Source organism: Sipha flava, unplaced genomic scaffold (genome assembly GCF_003268045.1).
Source record: "Sipha flava isolate LNK unplaced genomic scaffold, YSA_version1 275_pilon_pilon, whole genome shotgun sequence".
NCBI classification, from domain to species: Eukaryota; Metazoa; Arthropoda; class Insecta; order Hemiptera; family Aphididae; genus Sipha; species Sipha flava.
The window spans coordinates 224,450-239,820 of NW_020272940.1; the positions used below are offsets into that span (position 1 = coordinate 224,450).

The window sequence follows — 15,371 nt, forward strand, 5'->3', positions numbered from 1 at the left end:
AGAATAGGGTCTCATTTTTAAATTAAACAAAAAAATATAAAAATAAATAAAAATATCAAACTTTCAAAAAACAAAGGTATATTGTACACAAATAAATATTTTTTATAAATAAATAAATAGTTGAATAAACAAACAAATGCTTAAACACAATAATAACTCCAGGCTAATCATTTATTTATTTATTTCTAAACATAAAATATTTATTTACTTATTTACGAGCGTTAACCATTTACTAATTTTGTTTTTTATTATATTACTGTCGTATATTATATGTAGTAAAAATTCAATTTTTCTGTGTATGTATCTACACTTTTTAGTTTGTAGTATGTACAGTGCAATAAATAATAATATTATGTTATTATAAAATTAATAAAAATATGCAACCATCATGTTTTTTATTAATGATTTTCATTATATACCTAATCAAATATTATGTGGAAATTAAATCGAAATATATTTTCAAAAAAAGTACGTATTATTACTTTTAGTCTCCTTTCAGATTAGTTTCTCGATAGTTAATTTATTAAGCAGTACCTACATAATTAATTTTTAATAAAGAACTGTTCGTCAAAAGTATAAAGTTTTAGAAATATTTTAATTCTTAACCATTCAATTTAAGACAAAGGCAGTGTAATAATAAGAAAAAAAAATAAAAAAATACAAGTGATAAATGCAAATACAACTTTAGTCATAAAGATTCAAAGAAACGTGGCCAGATAATAAATACGTTAAAGACGAAATAGATTATAATCCTCCTTAATAAAGTCTATAATAACTTTTTCAATTAATGTTGTTTTACTTTATTAAAAGTTATTTGTATTGAGTTTTAATAAAACAAGTAGCACAACATTTTCCTTTGATGTCATATACAGTATATATAATAACTAAGTATTAACTATTGAAACACTATTACGTTGAATCGTTTATAAATTACATATTATAATTTAAAGCAACGCAATTGGAATGTTACAACGGATTTAACTGATGTCCAAGGATGATTTTAATGTTGACGAATGTGGAATAGAAAATGGCATATCATATACTGAATATACTCGCGAGGTTTCGTGAAAAATATAATAATCACAGATAATGTGTAAGTGATATCAAGGATGTTTTTCCGTCTTGAATTGTTATAGCCCATGCATATACGAGTATAGTTATCGTCAGTTTTGCAAATTAACAGGCAAACGCGTTTCTCGGAAGTATTAAAAAAAAATTTAAAAATATACATAAAAAAATCGATATGATTGTGTTGTGTAAAGATAATCAATACGATAGATATATATATTTGACGAAACATCAATCAGAGGGTTACCAGAGAATAAGGAGCCGAAAGCTAGTTATTCTATTATTGGTGTAGTGTTACGAACAATAATGTTTGTTTTTAAGTGTGACTACACTGCATTCCTTGAATTAATATTTTGCAATTCTAAAAATGGCGGAGTTAAAAACGACTTTAGATACGTCACGTCGAGAAGCGTATAATAATGAGAAAAAATAAATTTAACACGAATTGAATAATCCGTGGAACCTGTGCGGTAAACGGCGGTGGATCGGTGGAAAAAAAAAAAACTATAACAGATATATTATTCATGTACGGAATCCTCGGTTTGCAGTCACGGTCACGAGATTTGCATTCACGGAACACGGTAGGAGTTTAATTCGAAAAATTAAATTACAATAGAGAGATGCAAAACAATAAATGAACAAACCACACACGGTCGAAGAGAGAGAGATCGGAACCAGAGAAAAAACATAAACGATCTGTTACCAAGGCCAATGCAGCCAACCTTAAGTACAAACCGATCTCCTGGGGCGTAAATAAATAATGATCAGAGGTGTTTTTTCTCATCGTCATCCCTGTTATAGTGCTTTTTATAATGTATACACAGTGCGAGTTCACCGTTATATAGGTGGGTGAGAGTTCCCACGCCACTGAAGAGAAACACTCGAAAAGGAAATTTCATGCTTAAACGTGATATTAAAAGTAATTTATTTTCTACTGCCATTGCGTACGCGGTAGTGTTTATTATTTGTTTAAAATGTGCGTAACGTTCAGTCTTTTAAAAACGGGAGCGGAGATAGAGAAAACTCGAGGTATACTTCAATTCATCCCTCGGAGCGCACCGCATCAGGTATACTTTTTCGAGTGTCATACAATTATTTATCAATCAAAATGATGACGTTAAGACTCACAAATGTGTACATATACACAGGACGAGAGTGACAAATAAATCATACAAAAATTTATCGTAATGTAAACACGAGAAATTAATGAATCTCGATGTTGCGGCTGTAAACGCGATATTGACCGGAAAACAAACGCACATTATTATTACTATTAAACAGCTCTCAAATTATTGTTTTTTTTGATGATAGAAAGCCCTCTCAAAAGATTTGTTTGTGTCGCTCGATTATACACGTTGGAAGTTTTAGTGTTTTTATATAACTAATAAATAAAATATGTATACATAGTTGTAATGCTTCAATTGCACACGAAAGTTGATCTGCGAGGATCAGCAGCAGCGATTATAAAACTTTGAAGTTAGTCTTTAAAATGCTGAAAAAAATAATATAGTAAGACCTGAATGCAAATTTTCAGGTTTGGTTCAAAAAATATTGTGTATTTTATAATTTATACACGTGTAAGAATTTAGCTGATAATAATATGTACGTGAATTTGATTTCATTCAGATGTGCCCACATAGCCCATAAGGCCTAGATCACTTAGGTCTCGGTCTAATACAATTTTAAAATCATTGATCTACAGACTTTTCTTCATGCCTTGTTGACACGGTATAATTGTTATGTGAAAATCACACATTTTAAGTGATGTTTTGTCACTGTTCCATAATAATTGCGACGTAACCAACGACAACTGGAATCCGTAAATATAATAATGATATTTGTTGTTCACACGAATCGTTTTTTACCGCAACGTTGAAACGCAAAATCCCCCACACTTGCATAACCTACAGGGTGATGGTTGTCTACGGTTAATGCACTTATTTTTCTTGGCCGATTACGCGTTTTTGATCATTTATAATCAGACAATAAATTAAGATCATAATTTTTTATAATCATTTTTTAAATTGTTTACTGTGCAATGTACGTCTTAATTCTACAATATAAATATATAAAATTACTTTTTTCAAAAGTTTCTGAAAAAAATCGAATACTGCTATTGGTTCATTATGTATAAAGCATTCAAAGTTTTGATCATTGGAGACGAAGTGATAAGATATCTTGAAAATGACTGAGCACAATAATTACACTCAACAATTTATTTTAAAAGCTATCATGAGACTAGTAAAATACCAGTTTCACATTTAAAAAAATATATAAAAAGAAAATAGTCTTAAAACACTAAGCGATAAAAATCAATGGTCCCATTAAAACGAGAAGAAAGTAAAACTTGAAAAATCAATACGATAAAAATCGTACTTAAATGTTGTTTAAGGGAACATTCATTTTCTTTTGAGTATTTAAAATGCAATAAAAATTCAGCGTATAGACAAAATGTAAAAATCAACTGAAAAAATTAATGCCAAACGTAAGATAAACTGCCTTGTTAATACATGGAGGTATAAATATTATAACATATTTCTCGGAGAAAGCCGCTATCATCAAAAAATCAACAGAAGAATTGGGTTAATAATATGCGAATACACATCGAAAGAATCTGAAGACGAGGTCGATTGAGTGCACTGAAAGAGCAATATGCCTTGTGGTTCATAGGAATTAATTCGTGATGATCGAATAACTTCGTGAGAGGGACAAATATATAAAAAAAGGGACACGCAGCGCAATCGCGGGTAAACAACATTTTGACACACACGAGGAGATTACTACTCATTGTATGAAGATTTACTAAAATAGATATTTACCCGTGCAGTAATTAAATTACGAATATTACATTTTATTAGTTTAAATAAGTATAAATATTTTGGTAAAAAAAACTTGAAAAATTACTTATTACTTAGTTTTTAGTCTTGAAGATTTTAATACATTTGTCTTTACAGAAAAAAAAAACTATCCATTATTTAATATAATTTGGATTGTTTTATTTTATTTTATTATAAAAGCATGAAGTTGGTGAAAACTATAAGAAGTTAGTAACACATACAACATTTCCAGAAAATATACCACCGTTTGAAATCAATTTTCAAATACTCAAAAATAAAAAATACGTTTTAAACACTATTGTATTTATTTAGAAATAATAATCTAACTTGGGCTTTACAGTCAAACAGTAATGATCGAAAAACAAACCATATGCATATACTTACGCAGAAGATATCGAAAAAATTTGCAAATCTTCGTCAGACGTTTTACAATACCTACAAACTATAGCAACTTCTCCGTAGCTCCGACGGAAGCGTCTAAACGAACGAAAATCCACACCACCACATTGATATCGTCCGAGAATTTATATTTTCTTATTCTCACCGCCCGACGAAAATATTTATGCATAGGCTTAACCGGCGCGTACGTATATTTACGCGCGTACATCATTCCGTTTTCAGTTTATCGGGATCTTCTTCATTTTTCACGAGGATACTTGGAAATAACCGTCCATTAAAACGATAGCCGGTACCAGGGTGATAAAAAACATTGTGAATGTATTTTAACACGTCGTAAATAAACTTCCAACAATAACGGAGCCTTTATAACGTTTTCTGTAGCAGTTCGTTTGAGGGTTTTTTTATTTATTTGTTTATTTTTGGTCAAGCCGTTACGTGTATTTAAACATTTGTATTAGTTGACCGAAAAACGTTTACACACGATTCGCTGAATAATTAGTGAAATGTATCCGAACGAGTAAAGTGTTGTAGAATAATTATTAAAAACTCGAGAAATGTTTGTATTAAATTACATTTTTCAGGACAATTTCAAGTTAAATGCTCCCAACATTTCATTCGGATTTGGATAGCGCGTGCGATATTAAACAAGTGTGCCATGGGCTTATTATACGTGAACGTAGAAGAGTTAAAGGGTTATATATTAGATGTCAAATACAATGTACATCAGGGTTATGGAAATACTATATATTCGTTTTTTTTTTACGATATTTTTGCGCGTTTAAAAATTTTAAAACAAAAAAATCTTGTTTCGGTTGATTTGTTTTTGTTTTAATGCAAAACGTATCCAACATTAATGCTGTATTCGGACAAAACAATACTAGTTAAGTAACTCGGCGGGAGACGGCGTACAGGTGTGCGGTAACATAGACGAAGTTAGGGTGGCCGGAGGGGCTAAGCCCCCTCAAAAACATTCAACCCGCCCCCAAAAACCATGCAGAACTTTAAATTATTATATTGATAAATAAAAAAAAATATATGTGATTAGGTACTACTGAAAAAATGACATTTTTTTTATTTCTGAGTTTTACTTGCCTTTTTTTTTATTTTTTATAGAAGATGAAGATGAAGGGTGGAAAAAAGTTTCTGAGAGACAGTGATTGAAAAATATATGGGAGGGGCTGAATCCCCCTCCCTAAATTGTTTACTCTAATTGCGCTTATGGCGGTCAGGAAAAAGGATAGTGGTTACGACCGCGTTCGTTCGTCGTCGGAGAGCCCATTATTCGCGTATCGGTCTCGATATCGTGTGTTATGTTGTTCGCGCATGGACAGTGGTGTGCATCAAGGCTTATTCTAAGGATTTTTACCTACTGCCCAAACACACTGAAAATTTTGTTTTAAGAAATTTAATTGGATTATAGTACTTAACCTTCCACAAATTAATTATATATTGATGTTTTAGAATTTTGACCATCGCGCGGTAAAATATTTAAAAAAATACGGATCTTTTACCACTATTTGAATTTAAATTGCATAGATTAATCAATCAACGAAGTAGCGAAGATTGTAAACCCATATAATTATTACTTATTAGGTACTAGGTTGGGTTGATAAATCACACGAATTTCAAATACTCAATAGAAATCCGATCATTCTATAAGGAAAAGTATATTTTTGTAAGGTGCCCATATTCATAAAGTCTACTGCCCTATTGATTATTCCTATCACCCATTTTGGTTCGTACTGGCCGTCAGAAAATGATCTGCGTGTGCACGCAAAATTCACTCACCGATACACCGGCAGCTCCCCAGACGGAACTGATGATGTACTTCCTCTCGTCGTGCGGTATGGTTGGATGGGATTCAGGGTCCTCGTGCACCAGCCACAGGAATGCGACGGACCACAGGGTGCCGATGGCGCCGAACACGTAGAATATGGACGGCCAACCGCCGGCGAACCCGTACTCCGAGAGCACGCCGCTCAGCGGCATGGAAATGACCGTTCCGAATTGCGCACCTGCGAGAAAAAAAAACAAAAAACAAATACCAATGATCATATATGCATATGTATATGTTACAGTATTGAATTCCTTTATTTTACGAAATAACTAGGTGGTTCATGAATTACCTACGAATATTAGTTAAAGTACCAAATCGTACGTGACAATTATGCTTTAACTAGTTATTTCATGGGATATATAGTTATTCTATACAATTTTGGTTTGATATATGTATAAATACATTAAAGTTTAAAATATATTATAACATTTCATTAATTTTAAATTTAATTAATTATTTATTTGTATATGCGAGGCTATTGTAGAGACAGACAAACCAACGCTAAACGCGTGTGACTGTAAGACTATTACTAAACTTTACACCTTACCAATTTTATTAACAATAATACACGTAAAACAATAATTTTATCTACACGATAAACGTTTCATGTAAGTTTGTGCAGTCACTGACTGAAAAAGGACGGCAATATTTTCTAATTTATTGCTATGATGGGTAGTAAAATAACGATATTGTACGTGCATGAATATATACATTTGACACATTAACGAAGTGATGCCGGGAATGTATAAAATAACTAGTTAAAGTATAAACTATATACATTATCTATACGTTTTAATTATTTTATAAATTATCTAATTATTTCATTAACTGATTAAATTTGAACTGTAACATACATACATATACTAACATCGCCGGAGAAGAACGTAATAATATATTAATTAAACCAGGAGTAATAACTGTTCTTTATACGAGGACATATGTATGCGATGAAGAAACAAAAAAATTAAATACAAATACATAAGAGACGCGATTTAAAGAGCTGCACTGTTATTGTATAAATATATGAAGAACCGGCCGTTGACTAGGCTTGAGTATACGGACATGTGGGATTAAATAGTCACGATTTACAATTTTGTAGGTTCAACTAACCAAGTTGACTCAGCAGGATAATTCAACGTGTCACTCTAATAAGTACAGTCGTTGCCAGATAAATTGAGGCGGCGGCGGCGACGCGATAACGGAAAACCAGTGGTTCTCTGTATTTCAATATTATTACCGAAAATACATCAATTAACCAACTATTGATACAAAAAAATATTTTACGATATTAATTTAAAATCAAATATTCCAATAATAATCTTTTATTTAAGAACAAAAAGTAGAAATTGTAAAATAATATAATTAATATAATAATAATAATAATACATAATATTAATAATAATATGATGAAATAATAACAACATCTATATGCATTATAATATTATAAATAATCATTTTAATATACATAACAATAGTTTGTTATGGCTGTAGTGGTGCTACATCTAAATCATCGTCTTCATCTTCAGTACTTGTATCACTGTCGTCAGTTGTATCTTCTCCGTACGTCACTATTCATTTATCCATTTCGATGTCCATAAAACTTTCATTTTTCCACATTTCTTCTTTTAATTTTTTCACGTTTGCACAAACTGCTCCCCACTCAGAATCACCCATAGATTCCATTTTTTGTTTACACAGTTCTGCGATTTTTTTGATGCTACCATTATGACTTTGTTTTGCAATGTACTGTTTTACTTGTGACCAAATCATTTTAATGGGATTTAAATCCGGATGATACGGTTGTAGTCTAATAATATCATGGCCTTCTTTACTTAATATACCATCTAAAGAATATTTAACAAACCCTTGTTTGTGTTTACGTATTATATCGTAAAGTTGTGGTTTAAACATAGTTGAATTAAAACTTATATTATTTTCAGTCAACCAATTTACCATGTCTTTTTTTTAAGCTATTTGAGTTTGGAGCACGGTTAGATTGATGACAATGATAAGTCGCATTATCCAATATCATAACAGAATTTTTACTTAAATTTTGTAGTAATTTTTCTGTGACCCATTTATAATAATTATCTTTATTCATATTATCGTGGTAATCACCACTAGAGCTTTGAGCTTCCCATGTTAGTAAATCATTAGGAACAAAACCTTCTTCTCCTGCAGCATGAACAATTATTAAACGCTTTCCTTTACTTAAACTTTATTTCACTGATTGTCATCATCGACGGAACTCCATGATTTATTAACAACATGTGATGATAATACATAAATTTCGTCAGTATACACTATTTTTCTACCTTGTCTACGAAACTCAAGTATTTTTTTTAAGTACTCTATTCTTTTCAAACGTATATTATGTTTTTCTATCAACAATTTTCTATTAGTTTCAGTTTTATGAAATTTGAAGCCCATTTCCGAAATTATTCTGTTTAATGTTCTAGTACTCCCCAAATTCATAAATTGTTTTTGTTTTTCAAAAATAAGTTTAACAGTAGGTACAATTTTATCAACCGTATACATATCTGTGATGGTTCGCTTTAAAGCACATCTATCGAAATCGTCAATTAAAGCTTTTATTTTTGTCACATTATTCCTTTTTTTATCAGGAGTGATAAATGTAGCTAATGTAGAATTTCCAGTTAAATCCATGTTTTTCTTACCTTCATACACAATACGCTTAACTGACATCGTAGAATAACCAGTAGCTTCTGCAGTCATCGTATACAACCTACAGTTAGCCATGTATTCATTTTTATCTTTAAAATAATTAAAAACATTCCAAATTATTTCCCTAGCTTGACTGTTAGCTTTACGATTTTTAATTTTTGAACTCATTATAAAAAATAATATTTATTTTATAGCGTATGTTTTTAGTACAAATGAACACGAACACAATACTGACACGAATGAGTAAATATCCATCTCTATTAATATATTCCATAATGTCCATATCTGTTAATAATTAATATTTTCATTGGTCAGCAGAGTCATTTATTTTTATACATTTATAATAAACAAATATTGTTGATACAACTAAAGTGCTTGCGCGGTTAAAACACACCGGGTTAGGTTAGTTGTTTTTAGCAGTGTAGGGCAACCAGAACAGGAGAGAGTACAGAAAATTCTGCAGAAAATTTTTTGCACTGAGCCGGGTTCGAACTGGTGACTGCGGGCGTCGTAGCTAACTGTGAGACCTTTGCACCACACTACCAGCGACTAGTTTGGGCTACACTTAATGAAAAGCGCCGCCGCCGCCATCTCAATTTATCTGGCAACGACTGTATAACTCTTTTAGAGATTATTTTGCGTATAATGTATTGAAGTTAAAAATAAGAGAGCAGAAAAAACCGGCAATAACCGTACTTGTACCAACGTTTGTAACGAGACCTTCTACAAGTACCTATTGTTGTCTCTCACGTTTTAAACATTTCACTATCGTTTTATTATATCATTTAAGTTCTATTTTTTTTACTTATTTTTTATCCAAAAAACGATATATTTCCTACTCAGGATTTTTACGAAAGCTTTCAAGTTCAAAGGAACATGCTTAATAAAAAAGTAATTCGTTTACGTAAACCTTTTTTATATACTGCGTTTCACGTTGAAATAATAATGTACATACAAAATATTGAATGCTTTTGCTAAAAGTCCGCGTTCATCGGGTCATGTGTACACTAATAAATATTAGAATAAAATATAGTTGTGGGAGGGGGGGAGGGAATTAAAAATAAATGACAAACCTGCATAAACGAACGCTCCCATTCGGCTTCTCTCGTTCGGAGGGATCCATTTGGCGAGCAAGGCGTGTGTACAAGGAACTATGGGGCCCTGGAAAAAATACGAACAAAACAAACAGCCATTAGAGTGTATTAGACGGTCTGGAAAATTAAAGTGTATAAATATAGTGGACGTGCACTAATGTGACAGCCAATCTTCCGTTTTCCTAACCCACTACCAAGTTTCCACCACTACATCGGACGAAATCAACACCATGTGCGCCTCGCCACACCAGACTAGAATGTCTGCTAGAAATTTAAGAAACGTTTATTAACCCCAAATTTCGAAACGTCAAAATCGAAAGAAAAAAAAAACTGGGTCACATATCTCGTACAGAATGGACGCTAGACCATTTTATTACATGCACACACGTGTACGTCGTTTAATAATAAATTATTGTCTGACTCGGACGTCGGATGACTCGAATTAGGGAATGAAGCGCTGCTTCCATTTGATTTCGCATAGTTCTGGACGTAGAAAAAATTACTGGGACAATGGCCGTAATAACAAAAAAAAAAAAAATTACAACAGTCGGAACGAGAGGGAATATAGTTTTGAATAGTGTTTGTTATTCGATCGGGAGCCATGGGGATATAAATCTAAACGCCACCGTGCACGGACAGGTGGGGTAAAATAAATATTTAGATATGTTGCATGATTTCAATCATCCGGCAAGGTTAGGCACGAAAAAAAAATTCGTTAAATTTATTACATTTCAATATTTGGAACACCCACGGGAGCCGTTCGGAACTGCGGGCGTGCGCCAACTAGCTAAATCCTCCCTACATCAATTATACAGGCGGAATAAAAAAACAAACATATGAAGCGCGGCGGCCGACATACGAGTACATGTACACGGCGTGCATGTAAAATGTACATTTCTTCTGGATTAAATGTTATTCCATAATTTATAGCTTCTGCACCTCCCGTCTGGTAAAAGAACGTATATTTTTCGAGGAGCGTTAAATATTTCATCCGGCCGATGGTTACGCTCTGGCACCACTGCTCTGTTCCCGCTCGAGGGGATGCGTTCGCATTTACGTTTCCGAAACCTCTCAACTCCGACCTCACCGAGTTCCGTCTTAGGTGCGGGCGGGAAGAAAAACGAACATTAAAATAAAAACTTCGAACACGGTCGGGACTTCGTCGGGCGGATTACGTGTTTCCGAATCGCGGTCCGCCGGAATCGTTTATCGTGATGGATCGTTAATAATAACGCGCAGCACTCACTTCTCCGAGCCCCTGGATGAAACGTATGGTGATCAGGGAGAAAATGCCGAAGTTGGCCGACAACGGCACCAGGAACCCGAACACGGAGTTGATGAGCATGCCGACGCCGAGGAAATACTTGGCGCCGTACTTCTTCGATAGTATCCCGAATGGTATCTGCGTGATGACGTAGCCGTAGAAGAACGAACTGAGCACGTAGCCTTGCTGAGACGTGCTCCACAAGAACGATCCTTCGTTGGATATGCTCTGAAACGGTGCGAAACGTACTGATTACATTATGATTCCGCATATGACAACGATAATACCAATCAGTTAATGTTTTAAACGCTTAGAAGTATTCGGTACGAAAAGTACATCGAATTTGAGATACATTATACGTATATATACATTTGAAATTTAAAATAAGAATTTATACTATTATTATAATTTATTAATAAATATTTGGTTTTTTTTTTTTTCTTATAAAACAACTATGTGTATTGTCAATACAAGCGTTTTACGCACGGCTCACTATCAGCTGTTTCACACGTACGGATGCAAAAGCATTAGAAACCGTGAGGGAAACGAATTGAATATCACGAATGATCAAAAGTACATGGTATATGCCTATACACAAGTATTTATATTTCCATTAGATTTTTTTGGTTTATTTAAAATAATTGTGTAAAATAAAACGTACGAAAACATTAAAAACATTAACAATTCATTATACATTTATACGGAATAAATGGTTTTATAATTTGATATTTCTAAGACTGAAACACGTTTATAATACAGTATAGGATAAAACACATATTATACCACATAAAAATTAAACCCCTGATAATCAAAAATACTTTTTTATTATTAGATTATACTCGAAAAATTAAAGTATTCAATTAATAATGTTAATATTTTAGTTTAAATTATCGTACATTAGTATTTCTTTTATTTTTCTTTAATGTATTATTTAATAAAGAATATAATTATCAAAGGATAAAGAATAATACTTTTAATTTATATGCATACAAATATTCTATATTATTAATTGGACAACTTTTACATTTTACTTTATAATATGAATAATCTATAATAATATTCTGTGCCTGTAGAAATATTTCATTAGTTTCTATTTAAATTGGTACCTATTCGAAAGAATTAGAAAAGACAATTGTAAATAAAAATATTTTTTTAAAATTTATACAGCATATATACTCGTAATTTATAACTACCTTATATATTTTACTATGCATAAAAACTAAAAATCAAACTTAATTTCTGAAAAAGTAAGTATTTTAAATTTTTTAAGACTGAATTTCAAAAACCATACATATTATATGTTTTATACGCGTATACCATACCAACCCTGGATATTTCCATTTTCATGACAGACTTTGATAATACTCTTAAAACAATAGATGTTTCTTTTATTATAATACGGCTCGTGCTCACGAAAATATATTTTGTACCGTGATACGTGAGGCGTGGACAAGGATAAAGACGTTATTTTAATAATTATATGCAATTAAATTTAATGAGTAATTAATTAAAGATTATAACACGAACAATTTTTGAGATTAAAATAATAATCACGTTATACGAAAAACAAAGGTTTAATACTGAGAATAGAGGGTTTTTGTGGTCATAATTTGTTGTTTTAGTCTTATATATATTTTATTTCATAATATGAGTATATAAACTCAAAAACGATGATATCGTGATCATCGAATTTCTAAAAATCTGAATTTAACATGGAAGGTCAAACAAAGCATAATTTACGACCTTTTGCAAAAATATTAAAAAAAAAATACCATTTATTCCTAGATTCATTTAATTTTTTTTTTTTTTAGATTTTTTTTACGTGTAGATAGCACTAGACTATTGAGAAAATCGAAAGAAAAAAAAATTGATAATTTTAATTAGCTACAATGCACGTCCGACAAATGTTATTTGAAAAAAAAAATGTCCTTTGATATGCATACAAACAGATGATGATTTATCACTAGATAGTTAGGAATTGTAAGGAATAAAAAATAAATGATAAGAACGCACACCACATTGCATACGTCGAACACGACGTTCTCAAGACGACACAACGGGTAGAACACGATTCCGTACGTTTGTCCTTTTTGGCCACACGACTGCGTACGTTTGTAGATGGGTATCAAAAAGGTTGATAAGAAAAATAAATAAACACGATTGCGTATGAAATTTTATGCAACGTTGTCAAATTTACTAATTTCACCGTATTGTATCTAATAAATATACAATACATATACTATGATAGTTTTACATAGTTCTACATTCTTCTACATAGTTCTATAATATTTTATAAAAAAAATTAATAATAAAATAATAAGTAAAATGATGATAATTAAATGAAAGAGAAGTAATTAATAAATAAATAAATAAAATCGACAGTTTCTATTTGAATGAAATTATTGTTAATAAATTATTTGAAAATGCTTAAATTTGGTTTCTCTGACCTATTCCTCGATAACCAACTATTTTTTCTGAAATTCGGAAAACTAAGAAACTATTGTAATTTTATAAAGATACTCACGTGCGTTGTTGTGTTCGTGGACAACGTGTAGTAGCCGTCGCATTCGTCGTCTGGAATGGTCGGATCCCTTTCCAGAGCTGTTTGGTTCACCATGGCCACTATGGCCACGGACATGTTGGTCCTCATTATATAAGCGTTGGCCATGCCGAGGAACAACATGAACGTTACGATGTGCCGGGAGCCAATCCATGCTGCAAAACAGTAAAAAATACCACGTTAAAATGTTTTTGCATGGACAGAGAAATGTATACAAACTAAACAAACGTTATAATGCAAGATATTATAAAAGCACCCGCGCGAAGTGCAGTAGCTTGTTCGAGATATGTCGTAAGAAGGAAATTAGATTAATTGGAATCGTATAATCGTCCAGGTATTATTTAATATTTACATCACTGTGATCTAACCTGCGGTATCATAATTTTTTTTTTTTTTGTTCTCAGTACTATGAAGTGCACATATTTAATGAGCTTTTGCTTGTATAATAATATTAATAACTATTGTTTGTAAATACATACAAGTTTTCGTTGATTTATTTAAATTTGTAATCCGTCGTATACTATAATAAACATAAATTATCCGAAGAATAAAAATAAGAGAAAAAAAAAGTAGAAGGTAGTTTAACCTACCACACTGACTTTTACAATCTACTGGTCGGAAGGGGGGGGGGGGGGGAGTGGAGAAAATCCATATACCGGACACATCTCGTCTTAAACGTGCCAAGAAATACGAATTAAAATCGAGAATACTTTTCTAAACTGTATTGGTCTTTAGTTTCCAAAGCAGATCGAGGCGAGTGTTAATGCTTTCACAACGACGGGCGTGTTGCAGCCAGGGGCATATTTTTTTCTTTCGTTCAATACTTTTTACAGCGGTCGATAACCATAAAAAAATTATCGTGTTATACGCACACATCGCGGTGTACATGTCGATTCGTCCGGGCGCCATTTGTCACAGCTACGCGCACTCGGAACACTTTTATAATGCGAAATAGTTCTCGGCGAGCGGCGAGAAAATTCTAAAAAACTAAGGAAAAACACCAAAGTGTCTACGAAGGACTAAGATGGTGCATGATCGCTGTCCATAGTATAATATGAATAGTTTTTTTTTTTTTTTTATGATGAACATAATTTTTATAAAAATATGATGAATGTAAAATTATAAAATTAACATTTTATTCGACTCATCAAACTCGTGTTAATCACGTTACACCCGATAGTTAATTTTGTATTTATTTTTTTAAATTTAAGTAGCGATCGTAATTACCGTAATTTATAATGATATTTAGGTACTAAAATTATTCATATTTTTCCATAGAACTCGTTCAACTATAGTTGTAGTCGTTTCGGACTTGAAATTACTTGTCAACCTCTGGTGTACCACGTCACGCGTATACGTGCGACGTTTGTACGGCAAGCATAATCGAAATATTTAATACAACACGTAATATAATAACGGGTCGTGCACTTAAATCTTCTCGTCGTACATCCAATCATAACCGTTGTTCGAGTCGTACTTGTAATTACGCGTAAATGTTGAACACATTCCGTCGCTGTGGTATACTCGGTGCTACATTACACGTAAACGGGTACGCCCGGTCCAGGACGTCATACTCTCGTGTAGTTTTATTCAAGTCGTGTACACGACCCTTTCATCTCACCCCGGC

At 32.2% G+C, this 15,371-nt stretch overlaps 1 protein-coding gene across 3 annotated transcripts in view; it reads right to left on the minus strand.

The window, feature by feature from the left end:
- LOC112685420 (putative inorganic phosphate cotransporter) overlaps positions 1–15,371 on the minus strand; it is a 130,621-nt gene that overhangs the window by 25,434 nt on the left and 89,816 nt on the right. For all 3 annotated transcript variants that reach the window (XM_025557283.1, XM_025557284.1, XM_025557282.1), the window contains 4 exons: positions 13,709–13,899; positions 11,167–11,412; positions 9,900–9,987; positions 6,093–6,319 (listed from right to left, as the gene is read on the minus strand). In XM_025557283.1, the coding sequence (XP_025413068.1) occupies positions 6,093–6,319; positions 9,900–9,987; positions 11,167–11,412; positions 13,709–13,899 (752 nt within the window). The remainder of the gene's footprint in view (positions 1–6,092; positions 6,320–9,899; positions 9,988–11,166; positions 11,413–13,708; positions 13,900–15,371) is intronic.